Consider the following 26495-nt stretch of genomic DNA (forward strand, 5'->3'; position numbering starts at 1 on the left):
TAAAGTACTGCAGAGCACCCGAGGACAGGCGGCATTTCTGGGCGCTTGGCGCCCTAAAGAGCAGCGGAGGGTCGGGGAACCCCCCCATGGCGAGACCCACCCGGGCTCGGGGACTCGGCCGGCACCCACAGCTGGGGCTCAGGGCTGTGCCGGCCGAGAGGGTCCTTGGCATTTCCGCCGCGGGGACATTGTGGGGACGCTGCGGGGACACGCTGGGAACACGCTGTGAACACACCGCTCTGTTCCTGCCGCGCTGCCCCTCTGCCTCCCCCGCACAGGGGACAGCAAGGGGACAAGGTGCCGTCCCCGCCACCACCCCACGAGCCTCTCCATGTGCCATCCCCAGCCCCACAGGCGGTGGGGGACGCATGTGCCACCTCCAGAGACACACGGGTGGCAGGTGACACAGGTGACATCCCCCGGAGCCCTTTGCAGGTGAAGCATTGTTTTATTTACGGGGTGTGGGGCGGAGAGGACCCGCGATTGCCGGATGGAACCATCGCTCCGCTGCTCCCACGCTGCTCTCGGCAGGAGTTAATCGCTGGATTTGCTCGATTTCCCTTGGCCGGGCTCCACGGAGGCGGCTCCGGCAGCGGGAGGGGCAGTTGCTAACACCCCCCCGGGCAGCACAAGCACAGCCCCGAAGGGCGCCGTGACCGGCCGGGGTTTCAGGGTGATGCTGCCCTTGGCGTGGCGCCTGCGGGGAGAAACGGGGCTGTTAATGTTTGTGTGTGATGTGCACAGGTGTATTCACACATACCTGGCCTTGTACATGATGTGTACAGGTGTATTTATACACACCTGCCCCGGTATATGATGTGTATGATGTATTCACACACACCTGCCCCAGCTCCACCCACAACGGGATCATCTCCAGCCCCAGCGGGGTCTCATCCTGCCCGGGCTGCAGGATCAGGGCACCCCCAGCCCTGAGATCAGCACCAGAGACCCAAATCCCGCTGGAATGATGGATCTGGTCCCTTCCAGCCCTGGTACAGGATCAGCCTCCCCTCCCCGCCCCAGCCCGCCCCTAACCAGTGCAGGATCAGCCCCACATCCCCAGATCGGGATTAGGGACATCCCTGGTGTAGGATCAGCCCCACATCCCCCACATCGGGCTCAAGGACCAATATCCCAGTGCAGGATCAGCCCCACATCCCCAGATCGGGATTAGGGACACCCCCGGGGTAGGATCAGCCCCACATCCCCCGAATCGGGCTCAGGGACACCCCCGGTGCAGGATCAGACACCCCGGGGTGCTGCTTCCCTTTTGGGCTCTCCTGGCTCCCAGAGGACCCCGAGCTGCACCCGGGCTGGGTTGGGTCGTTTCGGGCTGCGGGAGCCCCTGCTCTGGGCTCGGTCAGGGAGGATCATTGTGGGATCAAAGGGGTTGGAGGAGCACCCCCCGCAGCCGCCCCTCCCTCCCGGGGCATTTCCGTGCCCCTCACCCCAGCACCAGGGCTGGGGTCGGGCTCCCCTCGCTGCCCTGCACCCAGGGGAATTTCCCCCATCCCAAGGGGGCACAGATGGTACCGATGGCCCAGCTGGGTGTGGCAGCGGCTCCACTGTGAGCATCCCCGGCCGCGCCCTGCTCTGTGCAGGAGCTCTGTGAGCGCTGGGGCTCACAGTGGGGCACGGGGGACCCTGGGGCTTCCCAGGGGGCTGCGGGGGGGTCACAAACAGGCGGCACAGCCGGGCACAAAGCACGGGAAAAGCCTTTAATGTCCCGCTGCGGGTGTCCCCAGGGCGGCGGGCCGGTGTCAGCACGGGGAGGGAGCTGCGGGTGACATTTACCCCGCACGGGGACACGCGGGAGGGGCGGCGGGGGCTCAGAGCCGGGCGGCCGGCTGGTCATAGACGTGGTGGGTGTTGTAGCGCCGCACCGTCACCGACTCCGGCTTGCTGAAGGTGCTGCTGCCGCACGAGTCCGAGCTGGGGAGGGAAGGCGGGGTGAGGGATGAGGGTGGGGACCGAGGGATGGCGGTGTCACGCTCTGACACCCGGTGTCACCCTGCCCAGCGCGCCCAGGGGGTGGCACTCACCCGCAGAAGACGAGCATGGCCACCAGCGCGGCCAGGAGGATGGCGAGCAGGATGGAGAGGATGGCGGTGATGGCGATCATGCCCGCGCTGTGCCCGCTGCCCGCCGTGGGGATGCTGCTGGGGGATTTGGCTGGGGAGAGAGCAGGAGAGGGAGCAGGATGGCGGGATGGAGGGATACACAGCCCGGAGGGGCTCAGGGGTCTGGCTGGGTGACCGTGTGCTCGTGTGTGTCCACCCCACGTGCCATCACACCGTGCACGGGTGACACCCGCGGCAGAGCCCTGCCTCAGTTTCCCCTCACCCCAAACCACTGCTGCTCAGCATTCAGCCCCCTGGGAACGCCCCACAGGCCCAGGAGCGCCCCATATCCCCCCTGTGGGGGCAGGACGAGCTCCAGTACCTGTCGTCAGCGTGATTGTCTTCGACCAGGCTGTCTCGGCCACGGGCACAGAGCCCTCCAGGGCGAGGAACTTCACCCTGAGATGGAAAGGGAGGTTGGCCACGGTGCCGTGGGCCGGGGGCTGCCGGCAGCCCTGGAGGGGGGCAGGTCCCAGGGCAGGCTCACCGGTAGGGGCCGGGGCCGGGCAGGGGCCCATTGCACGTGGGTCTCGATGCATCCTTGGCACAGCTCGTCTCGCTGCCCACCCGCAGCACCGTGATGTCCCCGGCGGGTTTGGGGCAGGGGTAGCTGTCCAGGGTGGCGTTGAGGGTCATGTAGGCACTGACGGACTCAGGGAAGCTCTGGAATGCGGTCTCGGGAGTCCCCGGCCCCGCGCTGTTGTTGAAGTTGGATATATCTGCATGGATGGGGATGGAGATGGAGATGGGGATGGGGGTGAGGAGGGACTTGGTGGGGGGTACAGGGACCCCCACACGGCCCCTGCCCTGGGCTGCTCCCACCTACCCTTGTCCAGGGCCACCACAAGCCAGATGACGGCATTGCCGTAGTCTTTGAAGGTGCAGCGGGGCTGGTCCAGCACGAAGGTGGAGGCGGTTGTCACCCCCTCCAGCTGCTCCCGGGTCAGGGCTGGCCCAGGCCCCACCTCGGCTGCGGGGAGAAGCCGAGGGCTTGCGGTGGAGGGCGTGGATCCCCCGCTGCAGCCCCGGCACCGAGGCTCTGACCGGCAGCGGCGGTGCCGGGGCTCGGGGTGGGGACAGGGACAGGGGCAGGGGGACAGGGACAGGGGGACAGGGACAGGAGGCAGCTGAGCCCTGGGATCTCGGCAGTGGGGCCCCCCTCACCTCCCACCCTCAATGTGGGCTCAGACACGTGTTGCATTAAAAGAGGAAGCAAAACCACTCCGTGCTCCCAGCCGCGGGGGAACACCCGGAGGAGCAGAGTGGGTGACACCAGGGACACTTGGGATGGCACCCGGAGCGGGGGGCATCAGCTGCCCTACGCCTCCAGCTTCAGGGGAGCCCTGGTGGCCTCCAGTGGGAGCCCACACTGTGCCAGTCAACCAACATCAGCGACACCAGAGACCGGCACCCAGAACAGGACCCAGAAAAGGGGGCACCAGCTGCCCCACACCTCCAGGCTCATCGGGCTCTGGTGCCTGAGCACGGGGGATCCCCGCGGTGCCCAGGGCAGTCCCGAGCCCGTCCCGGTGCTGTTGCCGGACTCACCGATGCCGTGTGCGGCGGGCAGGAGCAGGAGCAGGAGCAGCAGCGGGATCATGGTGCGGGCGCCGCGGTGCCGAGGGCGGGAGTGCGGGAGCTGCTGCGGCTCCGCGTCCCCTGGGAGCCGCCTGTGGTCACCATCCGCCCACATTCCTGCAGCGGCCGCAGCCCCGTGGCAAACAGGTTGGGCTCGTTTCCCCGGCAGCTTTTGTTATGTTTGAGCGCCCGCCGGTGAGGCGTGCTGAGAACCGCTGCGTTTGTGGCATGGGTGGGTGACGGCGTCACCCGGCAGGAGGGGATGTCCCGTGGGGATGCGCCCGTGGCATCTGGGCCCACCCGTGGCAGCAAATGTCCCCCAAACTGACGCCAAAGTGCCACCAAGCCAGAGCCCCAAGTGGTCTTTGAGGTCCCCCACCTTCACAGTCCCACCCCGCGTGGCCAAAGACCAGGAGGACACAGCTGCAGATGGAAAATCAGATTTTACTTGTCAGGACAGCTCATGTCTAGTGGAAGCTGTCCCCGCCTGTGGCAGGGGGGTTGGAACGAGGTGGTCCCTTCATGGTCCTGTCCAACCCAAACTGTTCCACGGTTCTCTGACACGGAGCCGGGGGCTGGGGGGCAGAGGGGCCCAGCCCCAGGGGGCTGCAGCCGGGGGCCGGAGGCTGGGGCAGGGCCGGGGGGATGTGGTGGGTCCTGTAGGATCTGCGGATGAAGGCGCCGCTCCCCAAGCCCCGGTGGCACAGGGAGCCCCACACCTTGGCCCTGCGGGGACACAGAAACAGAGGCATCAACTGGGGTCTGTGGGGCTCTGCACCAGCCACCCCCAAGGAGCCTTTTCTCCTGCAAACTACGGCAAACCCCCAATTTAGGAATAAAAAGGCTTTTTCAACGTTAAAAAGATCATCATTCCTTTGCTGATGGGGTTGCCGAGTTTGGGTGTTCTCCTGAGGCCCCTGCGGACACTCCCACCCCCTGTAGCCCCCCGTACCCCAGGGCTCCGAGCACGGCGGCGGCCAGCGCGGCCCCCAGGCTGGCCAGGATGGAGGCGATCACCACCAGGGCGCTGCCACGGCGAGCGGGAGCAGCCTCGATGGTGCTCGGGCTGAGGGCTGGGAGGAGGCGGGATGAGGGATGTGGGGTGGATGCGGGCTCGGGGATCGCTTCTCCCCGCAGCTTTTGGGGTGAAGGCACAGGGCTGATGCTGGTGCCGCCACCCCAGCCAGGGAGGTGCAGGGGACCCGCGGCGCGGGGGTGGCAGCGCCAGCAGTACCTGTGCGCAGGAGGATGGGCTCGGACCAGCGCGTCTCCGCTTTGGGGCCGCGGCAGCCCATCAGCAGGAACTTCACCCTGCCGTGGGGACGGGGCTGATACCGGGGGGGCGAACAATCCCCGGCTCCAGGCGAGTCTCCCCAGCCGGGATTTGGGGCTTCTGGCCTTACCTGTAGGGTCCCGGGGAGGGCAGGGGCCCATTGCAGGGGTCCTGTCTGTGCTGGTCCCTGCACGCCGTGTCACCCCCGACCCGCAGCACGGCCGGGCTCGCTGCCGAGCACGAATACGCGGCCGCCGCCGTCTCCAGGGTCATGTAGGAGCGGGCAGCGAGCAGCTGCTGGTACGGGGGCACCTCAGCCCGGCACTGCGGGTTTCTGAAGGTGGCTGAGGCTGTGTGGCACAGGTGATGGGTGAGCGGCTGCGGGAGGGTCCCCGTGTCCCCTGCCATGGGGGGGACGTGCCGGAGGCCGGAGCAGCGAGTGCTCACCGTTGGCAAAGGCCACCGCCAGCCAAACGGCGTCGGAAGCATCGGCGTGGCCGTCGAAGACGCAGCGGGGCCTCTCCAGCGCGAAGGTGGTGGCGGTGACCTTGCCCAGCAGGGCCAGGGGGGGCACTTGGGGCACGTAGGGCAGCCGGGCTGGGGGAGGGGGCAGTGAGCGAGGGGAACCCCCCAAGGGGTGACACCCCAAAAGGGGATCCTAAACCCCCGTTCTGCACTGCTCAAGTGCCCGACTCCGCATCCACACTGGTGCTGGCGCACGGGAATGTCACAAGGTGCCAGCACTGGTTGGGACCCCCCAGCCATGCCCAGCCCCATAACCCCTCCCTGGCACAAACCCCTCGCAGCCCCCCAGGCCCCGGTCCCCCTCTGCCCTGTCCCCAGGGAGTCACCCAGGTCCGCGGCTGCCGTCCCAGCCAGCGCCAGCAGCACCCACGGCAGCTCCATGGCGTCCTCCTGGTGCTGCTGGATGTGCTGTCCCGCTCGGCTCACCCCGTCCCACTGCCGAGGGGACGAGCTGCCCCCAGTGCCCCCGCAGCAGGGACCGCCTGTCCCGGAGCCGGACCCTCCCAGCCCCGCATTCCTGCACCGGCTCTGCCGGCCCGGCCAGACCCCGCGGGCAGCGGGGACAGCTGAGCACCCCGAGTCACCCGCTGGTCCCAAACCCGCTGGGAACCGTCCTGCGGGACCCCCGAGGCACCTGCGCGGAGTCAGGGCACAGGACAGTCATGTGAAAGGGGAAACTGAGGCAGAGGAGGCACTGGGGCGATGTTCCAGGATGGACTGGCAGGACTCACAGTCTTTGTTGGCGCTATGGGGGCAGCCAGGCCTGGAGTCACCCTGGACCCCCACTCGCCCCACCAACACTCAGCTCCCTGCGGATGCCGTGTGCCCACCCGGGCCCCGGAGCCAGGGGCGAGCCCGTGCCCGACTGGTTCGGGTGCCGCCAGCCCTGCCCCGCGGGCAGGGAAGCGCTGCGGAGCATCACACCCGAACCAACCCAAACGCAGCGTTCAGGTGAACGGTCCCACCCAGCGGCAGGGGCGCGGGAGCCTTTTCAGCTCTGGGCCCACCCCACGCTGACATTTCCTCATCTCCTTCCAAGCCCTCGGGATGGGGGCAGGGAGCGGGAGCCCCCCAGCGCCGCTCCCTCTCCCGTGTTTGCCAAGGGGAGCGGCTGCCCGCTCCCTCCTGCGTGGGAGGAGATTCCCCCCCCCTTCCCAAGGGGCCGGGACCGCGCCTTCAGATTAAGTGGAAATGGGGCATTCAAAGATTATTACATCGTGCAGCTGCAGAGGGGAAAAACAGGCGCAGCTGCAGCCTCTGTCCCTCCTCCTTCTCATCCCCCCCTTATCCCCCACACCTGTCCAGCAATGCTTGCCCCGGGGACCCCCCCAAGTTCCCCCAGAGCCCTCCCTGGCGCTGCCCGGCCGGCAAGGTGCCAGCAGCAAGGTGAGGGGCAGGGTGGGTGACGCAGGGGGACAGTGAGTCACAGTTTCAGCAGCTGCCGGTACCCAGCATAGCTGCGGGGTCACGGCTGGGCTAATAATAACCAGCCTGAGGCAGATGAGCCATCCCTGCAGGGCTGGGACAGACACCCCCCTCTCCTCTCCCTGGGGCTCCAGCTGGGGCTGGGGGACACAAGGCTTTTGGTCAGATGTGCCTGGGAGCATCATAAACGTTTATCTGGGGCTCTGTCCCCTCCTGGCTCTGAGAGGAACCGTGGTTATGGTTTCACCCCAGCTTTCAAGCATCTCCCTGAGCCTCCCACCACGCCTGAGCACCTGGCTCTGCTCCCTTCCACCCCTTGGATCCCCCTGCCACAGGGGCAAAGCCACTTTGGGCCCAGCACAGAGAGAACAAGGATTTTAGGAGATGTGTCCAAATCCAGGGCAGTCAGGGATGAGCTGCTGAGCTTGGCTGGCTCAGCACAGCCCAGTGCCCCTGCCCTGGACCAGCCCAGATGCAGGGAGGCTCCAGCTGATTCACAGCCAGCAGCAGCTGCTGGCGATGCCTTAGGCCAGGCTCAGCAGGAAATTCTTGCTTTGTACAGGGCTGAATGAACCCTGCTTCAATTTTTGCTTCAATTCACTGCTTTGATTGCTGGGTTAAGATGATCCAGGGATACAAAGCTGAGGTTTGAATTCAAGACCTCTCCCTTTTGCAACCAGGGTGGGAGAGGAGCAGACAGAGCCCATTTGTGTAGAGCTTAGCAACACAGACACCTCACTGCAGCTCCCCAGGAGCTGCCATGCCTGCAGCATGCCCCGATTGCCCTGGATGTTTGAGGGGATGTTGGTGAGTACAATGTTTCTCCTTAGAGCTGCAGGCACAAGATGGACACTGGGGAAAGCTCCACCCCTCAATGGCTGAGAAAAACCTTTAATCTTGATATTGGCATGACAGGAAACAAAGTGTTCCTCATCTGGAGGAGGCCAAGGTAGAGCTGCCACAAAGCCCAGCCCCATCCCAGATTTCCCAGGAAGGAGGTGAAGTGGCAGATGGCACCAGTGCCAAGGGGATGGAGTGGATGGATTTAATGTGCAGCTGGATATGGTGGCTACAGGGAGGGGGAGAGCCAGAAACAGCTTTTCAAAAGATATCAGTCCCCAGGTGACAAGAAACAGCTCTTCAAAAGACATCACCTCCCATGTGACACACAGCCTGGGGACAATACACAGCCAGGTCACTGGGGCTGGGGCAATGTCCCATTTGCAAGGTGCCAGCAGCCAGAGCAGGGACAGTCTCTGAGCCAGAGCATCGCTGCTGGCACCTGGGCTGGCCACCTCTGCTGTGGGAGCAAGGTGACTGTCACCAGCTGGTGGCACCAGCATCCCTGCAGCAGCACAAAGCACAGCAGCTCCTCCCTGCACAGGCAGCACTGAATTGCTGCCATTTCACCTGAGAAGGGGAGAGAGGGACAGGTTCTGCCTCTCATCGTTGGGACGAGAGGAGGGAGGGCTGGCAGCTCACAGCCAAGAGCAGGGGGCTGCAACTTCCCCCAGGGTGGACACTGATAAATCACCTCTGCTGGCACCATGGCCACAGACCACCAAACTCCAGAGGCCAAAGCACTGACAGGCAGGAACCACAGCCCCTGGGAGCAGTGTCCTGGTGTGTCCCCCCAGCAGAGCTGGGCTTTCCCTCCTGGCTGCAATAATGTCCATGGCTCCATGGAGCAGGCTGGGTCCCCAGAGAGCCTCCCCAAACCCCGAGGCAGCAGGAAGGCAGAGCAGGATTCTTGCTGTGAGAATGAAGAGTTTATTGGGACTGAGCAGAGATACACAGCAGGAGGGAGGCAAGAGGTGCCTCAGACAGGGAGCTGATGTGTCCCAAAAGGAGGACCTTGCTTGACTTCCAAGGCACTCTCCTCTCCCATCCTGTCCCCAGGCATCACCAAAGGAAGGTCCTGCCTTCCCCAGGGGATCTGTCACCTCAGTCCCATCCCAGCTGCTCCTGGCTGCAGCCATCAATCCCACCCAGAGACACAAGCACAGCTTCTACAAAAATATCCTTCCATCCTTCCCTCCCCCACACCCCCCCACCAAAAAAATGTGAAGAGCGGGCAGGGCTCCCACGGAACTGTTATTGCTCAGTGTGATGGGTGGTCAGACAGGGAGCTTAAGGCATCAGGAATAAGTGCACTAGTGGCCCCTGAGGCTCACTGGCCCAGGCAGTCCTCAGTGACACCCTGGGCAGCCAGCTCTGCCAGCACATTGTCCAGGTAGTTGGGGTCAGGGTAGCCATGGCCACTGAGGTTTGAGTCCATCTCAGTCTTGTGGTGGATCTCGTTCCACACCACCGTGTTGCTCTCGCCCGTGGTGTTGGAGGTGCCCACTGTGAAAATCAGGCGTCTCTTCCAGGCCACCTTCAGGAGCTCCAGGACCTACAGGGACAAAGGAAAAACAAAGCTAGGAGCAGCAGCTAGGAGAGCTTGTGCCATGAATGCAGCTTGTCAGGAGCGTGACAGCTTAAGCAGGGTGATGTTAGCAGGGTGTGATGCCTCACCTTCCTGCCCTTCTCATTGTCTGGTAGGTAACAATAGCGAGGAAAGCCTCTGGCTGTGTATGGCATCCCAGGGTTGGGGTGCTCTGGGCCCTGCAAGAGATGAGACAGGTTTGTCATGGACATTTCCATCTTCATGTCAATTGGGCAATCCATCAGCAGCAGGATCTGACACAGGCCCATCCCAAACCAGCTCTTCCATGTAGGGGCAGCAAGGTATTGTTGGTGAGTACAATGTGTCTGACTTGTTCTTATAGGGTACAGGAGTTTTACAGATCCTCCAAAAGTAGTCTCATACAAAGCCAGATCTAAAATCTACCTAAATTCTGGTGAGAGACAGCCCCAAATCACTGCTTTTTCCATGTGCTCTGGTAACACCTTAAAAAGGCCACACAGCTCAAACCTTTGAAAGTTCACCCCCACCACTGAAACCAACAGGAGCTGTGAAACCAGATCATGGGATATTTCCCACCTTATGATCATGGGCAGTCTTCTCCCTGCTTCAGGCAGACATCAGAGCAGCTGGGGCTGCTCAGGAAATGATCTCTGATGGAGGAAACCCTCACATGTTGAAGAACAGCCAGAGCAGCTGCTGGCTCCAGGCACCAGAGGCTGCTCAGCAAACAGCTGCCAGCAGGTGCTGCACTGCATCCCAGGACTTTTCTGGGAAGCTCTCCCAGCTTGTGCCGTGTGCCAGCATGCTGGGCACTCACCTGGATGCCCCTGCTGATGTGATACACAATCCTGATTGTCCCACAGTCCTTGTGTCCTGGGAGGGACTGGGGAAAAGTGGAGATCTCCATCTTCCCTTTGGGCTGGGTACCGGTTTTCTCCCCGTAGATGGTTTTACAGGAGGGACACTGCAAACTGCCATCCTGCCAGGGGACAGAAGCCACATCAGAGCTCCAGGGCCACCTGCACACAGGGGCCTGGTGAGGATGGGCCAGCTCAGTACCTTGTTCCCGTTGGAGTACATGGCCAGCATGCAGAGCATGTGGAAGGAGTGCTGGCAGTTCCTCAGGCGCCCCACAGCCTCTGGCCTGATGCTGCTGGAGTGGCAGGAGTCGCTGTAGCCCGAGGGGGAGGACAGCTTCTCCATGCAGATCATGCAGTCCTAGGGGAAAAACCACCACTGCTGAAGCACAGCCTGCTCCTGAGGACTGACACATCAGGGAGAGGCTTCAGGAGGATTTGCCTTCAGCTTGAATTGAGATTTAAGGACACAAAGACAGGTTTCCTTATCTGGCTGGTATTGCTCCACTCCACTTCCTGCATTGTCCAGGAGGTGGAGAGCTGTCATCAGCCAGAGAGGAGAGTATGGTTATATCCTGCTTCTCTGCAAAGCAGCTCCAGTGCAAAAAAAAAAGCTCCAGTGGCTCTCAGGGAAGACAGAGGGTTCACAAGTGTTGGTTCTGTGGTTCAAAAAATGATTTGATCTCTAGTTTTGACCTCTCAGCACTGAGACCAAAACCAAACTCCTTCCTCCAAAGGAAATGGGGAGGCACTGTCAGGGTGAGCAACTCAACCCACACTGTGCCTTCATCACAGTCCACTGTGCTGTCAGTGTGAATTTCAGGCAGTGCTGAGGACTCTCCACCTCACATCAACAGTGCCACTGCAAGCAGCACCATGTCCCACACCAGACACCTAAGGAGGGAGGGCCCTTGGGCACTGCTGCGGTTTCCTTGGCACCCCAGTGAACTGGGCAAACTGGAGGTTTGGCTTCACTGTCCTCTTACCTCATCAGCAGGAGCTCCCTTCAGCTCCTCCAGGTACTTCTTCACCACTGACTCTGGCTCTGTTGGTGTGGCTGCACAAGGAGAGATGAGACAGACAAGTCAGACACTCTGTGGTGTGATGGGCACGTGTGGGGTGAGCTAGAGAGAAGGCAGACAAGCAGGTCACTGGCCAGGATGCCAAGGAGCAAGGTCAGGGTTAGAGGGGGAGAAGAGAACACTCCAACAGATCCCTACAAGCCCAGCAAAGGCTTTGCTTTCCAGCCATGGCTCCCACTAGGGCTGTGAGTGCCACAGGTCTGTGGCTGGTGTGCTCCTGTTCTCCTCACACATCCCAAGTGACACCAGGCACGTCCCAGCTGGACTTTGTGCACACCAGAAACCAGCTGGGATCAAACCTGGCAGCCTTGATGGGATAGAGGATCACACAGTCTGTTGTCAAAGGAGAAAAAAAGGCATTTCCACACCACCCCAGCTGGTGTCCAGCAAGGAAACCCAGCAACACTCTGAGCTTCAGGCCCAGCTCTGAACACAGCACAATGAGCTCCACATCCTCAACATGAAACAGCAGCCTTGGTCCTTCCACACACTCATACTTGGCAAGACACAGGGCAAGTCACCAGGTGCATAAAATAAACCAGATTTTAACATGAACCCTATTTACAGCATGAGACAGTACCTTTGCATTTTCCCAAATAAAACCCCTGGTCCCATCCACCCAGGCACAGACACCTGAGCAGCCCCAGCCTGGTCCCTGAGGCCTTGTGGAATGAAGCAACAAACATCACACAAGAGCAAGAACAAATTACCACTGAGTGCATCCACTGCCACCTCAGCTCCCAGCCCATCCTCCTGGAGCTGCCCAGCAAGGCTTGGCTTAAGGAGGGAGCATCCCATGCCCCTGCAAGGCACCTGGCCCTGGGGGAGAGAGGAGAGGAGCTCCTCAGCAGGCATCAGGCCTGCCACAGAAGCTGCCAGGCTTCTCCACCAGCCTGGGAAAGGAAACATTTGCACAAGTGATGTTACAGCTCAACCTGGCAGCAGGCAAAAGAGAGATCAGACACTTGGCTTGGGGGAACCTCATCCCTCCTTCCTGAATCCACTTCTGGGGGCATCAGGAGAAAGCAATGTTGTGACAAACAGGCTGGCCAAGGTGCAGCTCTTCCTTCTCCCATCTCCCTCCTGTCCAGGTGGATACTTTAGCATGGAGAGTACTGCTGCTCCCAACTCCACACTCCCAGGAGGACACAGCATCATCCATGGACCAGCCAGGGATCAGAGCTGCAGCTGTACCTGCACTACCCCTCCTCAGCTCTCCCCATCCATTCTGGGGCTCTCAGGGAAGACAGAGGGTTCACAAGCATTGGCTCTGTGGTTCAAAGAGCTGCACATCAAGAGGCAGCCCCTGGAGCTGTTATTCCAGTCCAAAAAGCCATGTCTGCCACAAGAAGCAAGAAGGAAGGGGTGCTATTTTCTGCACAAGCACTTTCCATGGAGAGACAAACATGAAGCAGAAGGGAAGGACTGCTCCCATGCCATGAGTGGTGTTGAACAGGCAAAGGCCTGGATGGCACAGACCCTCTACCAGGTGAGGTCCCTCATTCCCTAGAACACCATGGAAGAGAGCAAGGCAGAGCTCCAACATCCTTTAGCTGAGACTGAGGAACTGTGGGCTGGACTCTCCTAAATGAAAATACAGTCATTAGGGTGAATTATTTTCTGAAGGGGATTCCTGGCCATCCTGAAACCTGTGATTTCTGGCAGCAGTAGCAGGAAGAAGGGATGGCTGAGCACAGAGAGCAAGAAGAGAAGCCCAGGAGGTGAAGGGACGTTCACTCCAAGTGTCAGTGCTGGGCAGGAGGGATTCCTGACACCTCAGGCAGAGCAGGGCTGTGAGCACCAATCTCTGGAGACCCCAAGGCAGAGAGGTGGCAACAGGATTAAGCATTAAGCCAAAGAACAACACAGAAGCAGGTGTTTTCCTCTTCAGGGCCCAAAATCCCCTGGAAAAGCATTTCCAAGAACTGTCCCAAGAGCAGGAAACAGGGAGGAGCCTGGGCAAGCCTCAGGCTTCCACCTTTGAGGCCAAGGGTTCAGCAGTGCCAGGAGCTGCTTCAAGGCCTCATCACCAGATCTCACAGGGAACGGGGCTCCTTGTCTTGTCTTTTCCAAAAGAAATTCCAGGAATTCCCTGCTGGGACCTTGCTTGCATGCAGAGGATCAAAGGTAGGAATGAGTCTGAAGGGGATGTGATCAGTCTGAGCAGTCCCAGCTCACTGTGCCTGACACCCCAGCTGAGTGTTCTGTGATGTCTGTACTCCAGCCTGGCAAACACAGGGTGGCACTTTCCACATGTGGCACCTGGAATCAGCCTCTGGAAACCTTCATGGCCCTACAGGAGATGGAGGCTTCAGTTTCTTCTGCTTCACAGGTTTTAGGAAGAACACTGTAAGCAGGACTAGCTATTATCCCCCCTAAGGCCATCCACTTCCATGATGATCACTGTGTTCTCATCCCTGTGGATCCCACGCTGCCTGACAGACAGACAGACCAACCACCAAGTCCTTCTCTACCCAACCTGCATTTTCCAGGTGGCTCTTTCTGAAGTGACCTTCTTGTCTCCTCTGGCTTTGGGCTGGAGGAAGGAAAGCCAAAAAGATGCACAGCCAAGGTGAAGACAGTGAGGGAAGGGAGCAGGGAGGGGGCAACACCTGCCCAGCCCTTGGCTGAAAGCCCCAGCTCACCTGCTCCCACCTGCACAGCAGATCTCAGCAGCTTTAGAGCAGCTCAGCTCGTTCAGGGTGGTGGGGGATGCTCCTTCCACAGAATCCCTTGTGACTTTTCTTCTCTGGAGCAGCTCCAAGGAACAAAGAGGTAAGTCACCCCAGAACTGGCCAGGCTCAGCCAAATAAAATCAATGAAAGGAGACAAAAGTTCTGGTGCAGAGCTGGGTGACAGAGAGCCAGGAAAGTCCTTGGGATTTTGGGCATTACACCACTTCACCAGCTGGCATTAGGATGGAGCTGAGGGAACCAAGCAGGCAGAAGGTGATGCAGCTCTCAGCTACCCTGAGGAAACCCATGCCTGATGGATTTGCACTGTGGCATCTGCAATCTGTCCCTGTCACTTTGCTGTGACAATGCTCTAATGCGTTTAGAGCCACCAAAGCTGCCTGGAGAGAGAAAGGGCTGGACAGCCCTGACACTTTAGAAAAATCCATTCCCAGCTGCAAGGATTTCAAAATCCAGTCCCAAAGAAGATGCTGAGAGCTCTTTTTCAGGAAGGGTAGCAAAGCCCACGTGTCCTTCCTTGGGCAGAGCAGCACACCTGGCTGGCCACAGCCCAGCAGCACAGGGGGAGGCAGCTGGGACCATGGCACGAGCCATGTGTGCTCCAGCATGTGAATCACTTCCTTACAGGGCTGTTTACTCCATAATGAAGTGTTTGCCTCCAAATCTTTGTTCTAGCCATCCCCTGGGATCATCAAAATCTGGTCAGTCCCCAGAGTTGTCTGGATTCAATAGTGGATTGAAAATGGACTGGAAGAATCAACTGGTGCCGTTGATCTCCAGCTGGCCCAGAGCTGTGCTACAGATTTATCCAGGATGCCAAAGAATGTTAACCATTCTTTCATTTACAAAGAGAGGAATATCAAATTGTTTTTAATGCTTCCTCTTCCTCTCTGTAGATAATAAGCTGCTTGCTGCAGCAAGGGCTTTCCATGGGCAACATTTAACAGATGTGTTTTGAATCCTTGCACAGCAACCAAATGCTTGCACCAGTAATGTCTCCTTCTGTAGCCCAAAACAAGCCTTGTGCTTTCCAGCAGACTTTTTTTGATACCCTCTGCAGGCCAGACACTGGTTACTCCTAGTTATTGTCATGGACAGTCACACAGCTCCCATCACCTCTGCTCCTTGGACTTGCAAAGGCTGTGTCTATAGATTTCTCCATATTCAGCATTTCAGCAGGATAATCCAGTGACCAGGCTGCTCTGGTCAGAGCATCTCTGTTTATGTCTCCTTCAGCAGATGTTTCCCCATGAGAACAACAAGATCTGCCAGCTCTGAGGGGCTCCCCAGTCCCACCCATCCCACTGGCACTGGTACAGTCTGTACCTCCAGCTGCAGGGGGACAGGCAAGGAGGATGAGTGTGCTCCTCTCCTTCCTCCTGCAGCACCTGCAGTGACTGCCCATCCCAGAGAGGATGGATGTGCAGGGAAACCTCCTCACCAGGTGGAAGTGGGCAACAAGTGACACAGCAGAGCCAAGCAGCCCCTGGAGATCCTTGGAAAGGCTGGGGAGGCCAGCAGCATGCACAAGCAGCACCTGGAGAGAGCAGGACAAGCCACCTGCCCTCCTGCCTCCCTGCCAGCAGCCAGGTCCCAGCAGTGCTGGCATCCCGGGGCAGCACCAATCCATGGGGATGGCAGAGGCTGCCAGGCCCTGTGCCAGCATGGAGAGCACAGAGCCTGCAGCTTCCCCAGGCCCTGCAGCACCCGGCTGTGCCAGAGCAGCAACAAAGCTAACGAGTCCTGACTAATTAGTGCCTCTGTCTAACACACCTCAGCTGTTCACCGAGCCAGCTGCAATTCCACCAGCACTGCCTGGGAGCAGCAGGAGGAGGGAGAGGGGGCTCAGCAGGGGCACTCTGCACCTACCACCAGCTGGGTCCAGTCCTGGATGCAGAGCTCTTGTTTGAGCTCTCCATGATGGAAAATCCTCAAGGGAAGAGGCCAAGAACACACAATGCAGAAATTCAGGGCACAAAATGAGCCCATCTCAGTCTGTTGGCAGCACCAGGGTCTGTGAGGGAAAGAACAGTCTGGCCAAAAGTCAGGCTCAGTACCTGCACTGCAGAATAATGTTCCTCAGCCCTGAGGGGTGTTGTACAAACACAGCTTGTTCCTAGAACAGACTGAACACATTCTGCAACCCAGAAGTGAGGCACTCCACAGGACTGGCATCCCAGCCCCCACCAACAGGAATCCTGCTTTTTAAAATAACAGAGGGGATTTTAGCAACCTAAAGCACTGAAAGGCTCCCCTTCTCATGGGTCAGTATGGCAAAGGGCTGATCTGCAAGTCTCCTCTGCAGCACATCCTGGGCAGGAGGAGACAGCTGGAACAAATCCTGTCATGCTGGAAGGGAGAAGGAGATGCTTGATGCCCCTTTCCCATTCCATCCTTCCTGCTAGTGCTGCCTCTCTGCTCCTCCAGACGTGTCCCAGCCCCAGCAGGTGGCATTGCAGAGCTGGCAGGGAGGGGACAGCCTGCCCTGGGGCTGAGGCACTGAAGAAGTGATGCTGATAGCGGCACAGATACAGAGATCCAGCCACTGACACCCAGAGCAGCGTGTGCTGCTCTCACCTCCCAGCCCATGTCCCACCCTTCCCACTCCCTGCACTGCTGCTCTCCCCACCCAGCTCAGGAGTCACAAAACACATCCTGCTGTTAACACCCCACCCTCACAGCATCCTGGCTGCTCACACAGTGCCAGAGAGGGCTGGATGCTGGGAGCAGACAGCACCTGGACCAACAGACCCCACCGAGGAGAAGGCAGCAGCCAGCCAGGCTGTGTCTGTGGCCACCCTGTGACCTAAATTCAGCTGTTTCATGTCACTGAGCAGCAGCAGGTGACCAACAGCAGTGCAGAGCCCTTTTGTTGTTTTGGGCTCCTCCAGCAACTGGGGCAAGCCAGTGCCTCTGTGGGAGGGCCTGGCCTCACCACAGCTCCTTTCTGGCTCTGTTCCCAGGGCATCCCCACCACCCAGCCCTCATTCCTGCCCCTGCATGCTGCCCATGCCAGGAGTGGAGCAGCAGCAGCCACACAAGCCCACCATGCTGCCAGCTGGCTCCATGGAGCAGGATCCTCATCCAGCCCCTCTGCCACCCTCCTCTGCTCAGCTCTCTCCTTCACCTCCCATTTTCCTTTGCTCCTCCTGTTCTTCGCTGCTTCTCCTGCCGCCCCTGCTTTCTCCTCCCCCTCCATCACACATCCTACTCCACATTTGCTTTCTCACTCCTTCTCACAGCTCTCTCCAGAATGCATTTCCATAAAATACCTCCCTCCTCATTTCATTTCTATTTTCCTTCCTGCCTCCTTCACACATCTTTGGACCTCATGGACTCCAAAGAGAGAAAAAGGTACCAAAAAACTCCATAGACAGGCAGATGCCTCTTCCTCTCCACCTCTGGTCTCTTTCCTTTCTTAAATGTAGAGAACTGTGTTGAACATCTCCAGTCCCCACCTGGCTTATCCAAAGGGGGACATGCTGTAGGTAAGGTGGTGGTTGACACCCCTGTGCCAAGGCTGGCAAACAACCTCTACAGCTACACCAGGCTGGATTCACACCTGCCCCTGCAGAGTCCCAAGCACATGGATGGGATCCAGGCTCTCAGCTCTGGGAAGGTGAGGGGTGCCAGTGAGATATGAAGAGGAGAAATGAAAGCCCTGCCCTGGAGAGGGCTCCACTCAGCAAGAGAGCTGAGGTAATCCATCCCTTCCTACCAGTGCACATCCACCTGAGAGCGCTCCACTTCACTGCCTTCCACTCAGACTGAGGTGGAGAGAACAAATCCTCTGCAATTTGACCTCAAAAGCCCTACATGACTCAGGAGCCTGCTTGTCTGGGAGATCCTTGTCATCCCATGACTCAATCACGACAAGCATGGCTCACAAGCAAATCTTCTCTGCAGAGCACATACGGATTTGATGTTCTTCTCAATGGTCCCACCAACAGCTCAGAAGGTCCTGGTATGTGGACACTCCCCAGGAGGGTGCAGCAGGATCACAGGGGAGGCTGCTGGAGTCTGACATGCAGAGCACAGATCTGTTCAGCTTTCATTTTGTGTGGAAACAAGCTGACCTACCGCAGGACCACACCTACTTTACCATGTTATTTTAGAGCCTGTCCCAGAGGCTGCAGGTCAGGGCAGACGTGTCCTGCTTCTCCCCTCGCTGGGATGAACATCATCAGTCAAACCAAAAGAGCCAAGAGGGGTTGGGGGGGAGAGACAAGAGGAAAAGAGGGGTGCAGAGAGATAAAGAGAAGGAGATGGAAGCAAACATCAGAGTTTGAGCAGGAACTACCTTTCTTGGACACTTTCCTCCCCTCCTTAACTGAGCTGTGTTTTTTAGTGGCCTTATGGGTGCTGGCAGCTTGAGGCACACGGGTGAGGTGCACGGGCAGTCCGGCGGCTGACATCAGAATAGCTGTCATGCCTACAGTGGGTACGAAGTCAACATGCAGGAGGGAAACAATGGGGAAACACATTCATTAAAAAAAAACTTCAACCTTTCAAAGAAAATTAAAATAAAGTAAAATAAAATAAAAACTTTAGCCCCTTAGTTCTGAGGGTGTAAAACGTCCGAGAGGTAACAGGGTTGGGAGTCAGCACAAGGAGAGGATCTGGAGGTTTTCAGAGGGAGGAGCCCAGGCAGCAAATTAAGGGAGGGAAATGTGGGCACGTGGCTTGTCTGTGACCCTTTGTGCTGGTGTGTAAAGAGGACCTTCCTCTTTGGGCTTTAGGGCTGCTCAGGCACTGAGTCTGCAGTGGTGCCAAGTTCTGCTGACCAGAGCCCTGGAAGCAGCTCTGGAGGATGAAGGGCACCACCCATAAACCCCTAAAGGTCCTGCTCAGCTGCTCCCCCCTAAAGCCACACATTTCAACAGTGTCACACTGAACCAATCCCCCTTCAAACACTAGGGCAGAGCTGCCCCACACAGCCCCCCACAGCCTCTCCTCCCTGGCATTTTGGTTTTCCCTCACTCCCAGCAGCAATGCAATCCTCATCCTCCCCCATCCCAGCCAGCTGTATCCATGGGATGCAGTTTGATGAAACTAATGAATCATTAAAAAGGACAGCCATTCCCTGAAGGTAAAACTGGCACACAGAAAGCTACAGGACTGATCATGCTGATCCAAGATGATGTTTGCCTGTGAAATCCAGGCTGGTTACAAATCATAACATTTCCAAGGTACCACACTGCTCTCACACTTACATCCAAGAGAACACCTGCTTTTGCTTTCCCAAGAGCAACCTCCCACCTGCAACAGCCAGCACCAGATATAAGAAAAAATGCTTATAGCTGCAAACCATCAGCAGAAAACCTAAAAGCCAGCATTTCCCCAGAAATCCCCTCTGAGGGCAGACCATGCAAATGCTAATGCTACAGACATTCCTGCTCAGTAATGCATGGCCAAAGCTGAGATTTCCAAGAAGTTTATTTTTGCAACCCTCTATTCAGTCATATGGGGAAAGGAAGATTCTAGAGCACATTTGTTCAGGACAAAAATGAGGCACCTTGCCCACACATGACTGAAAAATCCAGTTATGATGGGAAGCATCAGCTTTGTGTGCAAGTGGTGAGACTATTTTCTGCCTCAAATATGCAACCAGTCAAGAACATGTGTCCTGTGACTACAAATCCCCTGTGCAAAGCCTGCATCAGTGTCCCACAGGCAGAACTACTCCTACACAGTGCTGACCACAATTTGTACCTCCTTTTCCTAAGGTCTGAGCACAAATATTCCAGAAGCTGTTCAACTATTTTCTTGACAGCCACAGTTGAATGTTTTTACTAAAACTTTCCCATCTAAGGGCCAAAAGACAGACAGAAGGGGTTTCACCAGAGAGGGAGTGGGACAGAGTGGAAGGAGTTTCCCCAGGGTTACCCAAGAACTTTTGGAAAAGCTGGGCTGACCACAAGACCAGGCTGCCCAATGGATGGTGAAATGCACTTGCAAATGGAAATAGGTAACCAGGCAGCAATGGATCACCCTCAAAGGGGATCCAGGTCTGAGATCTAGAGTTCCCCCAGTTCCCAGGAGCTGCAGAGCCAGAGCAGGACTTCCAAAGCATACAAAGGCTGGGCTAGTACCCCTTGCCCTACTGGCACCACCAGAGCTCACCAGATCCAGAAATTTCACCAAAGTAACTCCCTTGAATTCCTAACTGAAGGCCAGAAGCCTATTGCAAGCTCTCAACCCATCAAAGCCAGCAGTCCACTACTCCCAGGGAGCCTTAAGGAACAGCTTAAATGTCCCCAGAACAAAAGCTACTTGCATTTTTCATGAGTGCAGCTGAGCCCTAAAGCCCAGCAGCAGCACCAAAGCTGCCCCCCTGCACCTTTCAGGTCCTTTTCCCTTCCAGCAGAGAACACTCAGAGGCATTCCAAGCAGAGCAGCAGCAACTCTGACTAGAGAGGCTGGGGGAACAAAATTCTTGAGAGACAGGGAAGGTCTCCCACCACAGCTGGGGAAATCATCTCAGTCTGACCCCACTGAGGCTGCACAACACTATTCCTAGAACTGGTGCAGAAAAGTTGTCTCTAAAAAAGCTGTTCCTAAGCAGTGCAGTAGCACTGATGGCACAGAGTGACATTTGAAAAGCGAGTCCAAAGACTACCAGGGATTATCACCACCCACGCACAGCTGTCTGATAGGCAAATGCAAAATTAATGTGTTCTTCTGAAGAGATCAATACTGTCTTGCTAACATTAGCAGGCAGAGCCCAGAAAAAAAGAAAAAAAAAAAAGAGAAAACAGAAGGCTCAGGCTGAACAACTGGCTTCAGTCCCTCAGTGGCAGAGGGAGACAAAATTCAGACCAAGCAAAAAGCAGGAGCCACAGGACCTCAGGTGAGTTCAGCTATTCTATAACACAGCCCCCTCACACCTGGAATAACATGCCCAAAACTGCCTGCCAGCATCATGAATCAGCACAAAACAAAGAAAAATAAAACAATCAAAAATCCACCATTTGTTCCACAAACTTTCTTTTGTTTTTCTGAGCTGCATACCCATCTACAGCTCCACACAGACATAAAAGCCCAGGGCAAACAGGGGACCAGGAGAACTACCCCAACTCAGTGTTCCCCTATCTTACATTGGTCAAGAAAAGGTCTAAGTGGGAAATTACCTTTTCTTGGCCAATTTTAAACCTTCTGCTGCCTTAGGAGCTACATGCAATGAATCATCTTCTGCAGATTCAAGTCAAGAGAGCTCCCAAAAAGATTCTGGTTTCACATTGCTCTGCTGCCTCATGTCAGCAGCAATGCTGCCTTTAAAGTTTAAATACAATTCTGGAAACCTCAGCATTATCAATCCTCCCACAAGTCTGGGGACTGCAGTCCCCAGGAAGGGACATCCCTGACCCAGGCCTTAGGTGGGAGAGTGTTTTCCTACAAGGTGCCAAAACAATACAGACACACATCACATTTGCAGATTGAGTCTCCAATTCTCACAACAATTTCAAGTCAGAACCTGTTCCAGGCATCTGTGGAGTTATGCCAGGAGCAAGTGTAGCCCTGGACCTGGAGAAATTCTCACCTGAATGCAAGTTGCAACATGACAAGTTTGCCCAGACCAAGATTGCTTTGGATATGTTCCTGTGAGACTTCCTGCTGCTCACTAGCTAGTCCAGGAGCTTGAAAAATATTATTTTATATGTTCCTACCTTCCACTGGGCTCTGAGTTTCTTCCCTGCAAGGACTGCAGGAGGGAGGAGACAGAAAGCCTTGCAAGGAATCCTTTGGGATCTGATCTGATTCTATGTGTGCAATAACCATATGCAGAACTGCCTTTTTTTCCTCTTGCTCAAAGCCTCTTAGTTGGCCAGAAATACAACATTAGTGGCTCCTTGGGGTAAAATTATTTTCACTGGAGCTATGACAACATCTACCAACTTTTTTCAGCCTGCTGTGTAAATAAGGGACTTTTTGTAATATCCTGTGCAGAAGCTGAGCACAGGAAAAACAGCCTGACATTATGTAATGAGTGTTGGCCACACAGTCACTCACACCCAGCCCAACATAGGCTGGCCACTGACCTGGATTTGCACAGGCCTCAGACTGGTACAGGGCAGAGCTTACCTCCAGACAGTGTGAGATCTCAGAAAAGCACTGCTAATTTGTACAATTATATCCACCAGCAAAATCAGTATGGTTAGTACATCCCCAAATGCACCAGCTCCTGGAATCATGCAAACAAGAAACACCCCATTTTATTTAACAAAAAGCTTCTTTTCAGACTTCATCTTAGACATAGTATTAGAAGGGCCTTTATAGGAGCACCTTGCCACTCCTCAGCCCCAAGGCACAGCAGCTAAAATCCATTATTCCCAGGAAATGTCAGTCCAGCTGATCCTTAAACACCAACACTGTGGTTAAACAGTTTGCTTAGACCTGTTAGGCATTTCACTCTACTGATCAAATACTTGAGGGAAAAGAAAAAGCTTAAAAGACAATTTTCCACATGCACTTTGAAGTATTAAAATAGCAGAAAGCATGGAAAAAAATATACTTTTTTGTAGAAAACGTGGTTTTAAAGTCAGCTTCATGATTTCTGGGACCCCAAGAGGTGCTTTCAGAAGACGTGGGGTTGACAGTGTTACAAGGCCCCAAGTACCCATCACACAAACAAACCCCAGCTTCTCATTCAGACTCACAGCATTCCTCATCTCCTGTTCAGCCACCAGAAGTTCCCTCTGCATCCAAGAGTTGCACCTGCAGCATTTCTCAATATCACCCATGAGATTCAGGGGTTGAACCTGTCCAGCTTCAAACCAGAGCCAAAGCTGCTGAGATGCCAGGGGAGGGAGACCAAGACACGTTTCCCAAAATAAAAATAAAGCCTCTTTCATTTAATCTGAGACTTCTCTCCCCCCACAACATTGTCCTCCCAGCCTTCTCCACTGATGTTGTTGGAAGCAGTCATGCAGTGGGGACTGAAAAAACAAAAGGAGCTCAGCCTGTGTGAGAGAATAACCTGAGTAATGAGCAACTTGGACACCATCAGCAGGATTTTAATTATGAACAAAATACCACTTCCCAGAAGAGGCTCTAAAAACAGAGAGCAGAACATAGAGAGGAAGAAGCTGTCCCTAAAGACCCAGCCAATTAATATTTCAGCAAAACTTTTCCTTTTTACCAGAACTCCACTGCTTGCTTTTCACCAGAAATACCCCCAGAGATTTACTTTCCTTCCACTCCCTAATTAACTTGTATTACTCTTTCCTCTGCTTCCATGTGATTTTGAGGACTCAAATTCATATTTCCCTCCTCCCTTGCACCTCTGAGGTGTGGGACACTTGGCAGCAGGCAGCTCAGCACCCAAAGCTGTGCTGTGTGAAAATCTGCATCCCAAGGAGCTGCTTTTGCACTTCCCTGCATCTCCACGGGCCTCGTGCTGGCTGCCCCAGGGAGAGGTAAAGAATATTAAAATGAGTAATTATCCCTTCTTTTACACCCCCAGACTGCAACAACAGAGATACCAATTACAATTTTAACCATTTTATTGTATTAAATGCTGGCAAATGGTTTATTCTATTGGGATTTCTGCTGCCTTTTCTATCTAAACGTGGCACCACAAGGCATGAACAGACTGCACATATTCCCCTCCTGTGCATGGAGATCACAGGAACAACATTAACACAGCCTGGATTCATCAGCTCTGCGCTTTATTTACCTTTCTGTGATTAAGTACCTAATGACACAGCCAGGGCATGAAAGGCTGAGCTGTTATAAGCAAGGGGAGTTCTGCTCAGGTCACCCACCTAGACAAGGGCTGAGCTTGTCTTTACACCTCATTTCCACAGTGGTTTATTAAGGAGGAGTCAGATGGGCTGCATGCTGCATGTCAGAGGACACCTGTGTTAGTTTTCATGCAGTGCCAGTCTGGCTGCAGACACATGCAGGGCAGTTCTCAGGATGGTGCCAATGTCAGATGAAGGGAATCATCAATCCTAGGAACCCTTCTCAGCCAGGGTAGAGCCTGGCACTCAACAAGAGACCCAACACCTTTTCTGGTATAAGGTGGGAACCACTGTCTTGAAAAACAAGAATGTAACTGTCTCTGCTCACTCAGGAGCAAAGGCTGGTGTCCCAGGAGCTAATAACCTCAAGAGACCATGCATGGACAAGAGACAGAGGAAGGAGAGGGTTAACACACATTCTGTAGAGAGTGAAACAGAGAAAACTCCAGAAAATACCAGATGTTTAGCACTCCTCTACCAGGTAATGATACACTTTTGAGAGTACAGCTGACACCAGAGCACCCAAATCCCCCAGTTCCAGCACACCAGGGGCACTGGTTTGGCACTGGCTGAGCCAACACACAGCAAAGGTGCCACTGGCTTTTGGCACAGCAACAAAATGGGAAGCTGACAGCACCAATTGTCATTTTCAAGGCAAAGCCATTTCAACTTTAACAGGCAAATCTACTCTGAAAAGGAGCATTGAAAACTGGCACTTTCATCCCTCCCAGATATATTGCTCAGTATATTTAGTAGTGTGCTCACAGGTTTGGATAACAAGCAAACCAGGAGACAATGTCTGATTCAACTTCTGTCCCCCTTTCCCAACACAAGGCATCACAACCCTCTTTAAGCAAAAGACCATCAGAGCTTTTTTTAAATAAAACCACATTGTAAAAAATCATATTAAAAACCACACAAAGTCTCACATCCCTCCTCTCCTTTGACTTTAAAAGAGGCAGAAAATAGCAGCTAGCACTGAGCTTGATTCACATACCCTTTCCTTTGCTACTTGCTCATCCACATATACAGAAGAAGATGAATAGCCATGCCTCAAATAATCCCACTTATTTTGAAAGTCTCAGGATGAGAAAAACAGTTCATAAGGTTTACCTATTCCATTCTCCCACAAATCTGCCCTCTTTGCTTTTCTGGAAAATCTTTGGGTCAAAAACCTTAAATGCCAGCAATGTTTCTGATTCTTTCCAAAAGTCAAAAATAGAAAGTAAATGCTATAGAAAGGCAAACCTCTCATTCTCTCTACTCTAAGGATTGAACAAATAAAGCACAGAGGAGTTCTTACCTGCCAGGGCCTGGCTCACCCTGCTGGATTTGGACATCTTGACAGGCAGGGCCTGGGCACTGGAGAAAAAAGAAGAGATGACTTTAACAGCAAGGATTAGAGACAACCAAAACAAAGAGAATTCAGCAATACACTGCTCCCTCCTGAGGCCCAGGGCCCTGGATATATTAGCAGGGATTAATTGCTCAGATGAGCCCCAGCTGGGACCCTCACCCATGGGCCCTTCTGCCCTGCTCCTGCAGCTGTACTTAAGGAGCTGTGTCCTTACCAGAGCTCTCTCCTGGATTTACTCACCTGCAAGGGGGGGCTTAGAGCTCTGCTGTGTGAAGCTGCTTCCAGCCCCATCTTCTCCTAATTCATCCATTCCTCCTGCTAGACCCTGCTCTGACCCTCTGATATCTCCCTGCTCCTGCCACTGCCCCACAGAGCAGCCAACCTGCACCAGCATCCAAGGGGGATGTGGGAATGAGGGAAAAAAGGCTGAAGGAGACCTAGAAGAGCTTGGCCTGTTTTCATTTGGAAATCAAGAGAAGATGGACACCAAACATGCCTTTGAGGCTCCTCACCTACTTGTTTTGGCAGTGCTGGCAGCTGTACTTCACCTTTGGGATACATGGGCAGCCAGGGTTATGCCATTAGCAGGAGATAGGGAGGAAAGGGGAGCAGCAGCATCAACACTGATGGGGGTCACTAGAGAAGAAACCAAGCTGGATCCACATTAGCAGAGCAGGAACACTTGAAATCCAAATGGAATCCATCCATATGGATCCACACACTTGAAATCCAAATGGTGGCACAGAGAAGCCACCCATGGACTTTGTCTCAGGTGGCCCATGTGTCTGGGATGGATGAGGCTCATGCACCTCATCATCAGCAGTTAATGCATGGTGCATTCACACAACAACCTCCAAGGACTCTCCAAAATGACACAAACCTGGCCAGCTGCTTAGGAATTCAGAGACTAAGGTGGTCAAAAACTCAAAATTCACTCACTGTTTAGGGGAAACCTTCTTGTGTCCAGCTGGGATGCAATAGCTGCCCTGCCCAAAAAGGTACCACAGAGGTCCCTCTTTCAGTCTTGCTAAAACCTTTGTTCACATTCACATAACAATGATAGGGCTGAACAAGATTTTTGAGTGACACAAGTGATTTTTGTTTTCCACCCCACCTGTCCCCTCCCCTACCTGTCACAGTTTGGAATAGGTTCCCACAGGTGTGCTGGCCTCCCTGGAGAGCCCTGGGCAGGACCCAGGGCTTGGTGCAGCTCTGGCAGTCTGGCCAAGTGAGATCAGCACCCCCAGACCCTTATAAAGCCCTCTGGACCACAGAGGTTTCCCTCCTGCCTCTTTCAAAGGCTGTGCTTTCCCTTCTGCTGCCCCAAATTTTGCAATGCCTTCAAATGACGCAACAGATTGTTCTGGCTACAATTCAAACCCACCAAACAAAGTGAAAACCTTCCCTGTGATTTCAAAGGGCTGTAAATCAG

General features: G+C 55.4%; 2 protein-coding genes across 3 annotated transcripts in view; both read right to left on the reverse strand.

Moving 5' to 3' along the window:
• Nucleotides 1-600: 600 nt before the first annotated feature.
• LOC118694347 (uncharacterized) lies at nt 601-5877 on the reverse strand. The gene is made up of 13 exons (XM_036395383.1): nt 5823-5877; nt 5419-5568; nt 5102-5321; nt 4933-5009; nt 4651-4771; nt 4186-4424; nt 3669-3815; nt 2947-3090; nt 2608-2839; nt 2443-2519; nt 2043-2172; nt 1795-1932; nt 601-697 (listed from the first exon to the last, which is right to left on the reverse strand). Exons 1-12 carry the CDS (start codon nt 5875-5877, stop codon nt 1830-1832), a joined length of 1695 nt encoding a protein of 564 aa, XP_036251276.1. The 3' UTR covers nt 601-697; nt 1795-1829.
• Nucleotides 5878-8663: 2786 nt separating this feature from the next.
• Nucleotides 8664-26495, reverse strand: part of DTX2 (deltex E3 ubiquitin ligase 2) — a 35196-nt gene continuing 17364 nt past the window's right edge. The window contains exons 4-10 of one of the 2 annotated variants that reach the window (XM_036395213.1): nt 25010-25068; nt 18264-18395; nt 11175-11245; nt 10391-10549; nt 10149-10310; nt 9439-9528; nt 8664-9316 (exon numbers count right to left, since the gene is read on the reverse strand). In XM_036395213.1, coding sequence (XP_036251106.1) covers nt 9092-9316; nt 9439-9528; nt 10149-10310; nt 10391-10549; nt 11175-11245; nt 18264-18395; nt 25010-25068 — 898 coding nt within the window. In that variant the 3' untranslated portion in view covers nt 8664-9091. The remainder of the gene's footprint in view (nt 9317-9438; nt 9529-10148; nt 10311-10390; nt 10550-11174; nt 11246-18263; nt 18396-25009; nt 25069-26495) is intronic. The other variant, XM_036395214.2, reaches the window with a different exon arrangement.

Source organism: Molothrus ater, chromosome 21 (genome assembly GCF_012460135.2).
Source record: "Molothrus ater isolate BHLD 08-10-18 breed brown headed cowbird chromosome 21, BPBGC_Mater_1.1, whole genome shotgun sequence".
Classification (NCBI taxonomy): Eukaryota; Metazoa; Chordata; class Aves; order Passeriformes; family Icteridae; genus Molothrus; species Molothrus ater.

Excerpts from the sequence above, each read along its gene's own strand:
- LOC118694347 (XM_036395383.1), bottom strand. The coding sequence starts at position 5,877 with ATGGAGCTGCCGTGGGTGCTGCTGGCGCTGGCTGGGACGGCAGCCGCG. Across the intron at positions 5,569-5,822 it reads GACGGCAGCCGCGGACCTGG|CCCGGCTGCCCTACGTGCCC; the intron begins GTGACTCCCTGG and ends CCCCTCCCCCAG. Across the intron at positions 2,840-2,946 it reads TGTGGTGGCCCTGGACAAGG|ATATATCCAACTTCAACAAC; the intron begins GTAGGTGGGAGC and ends CCATCCATGCAG.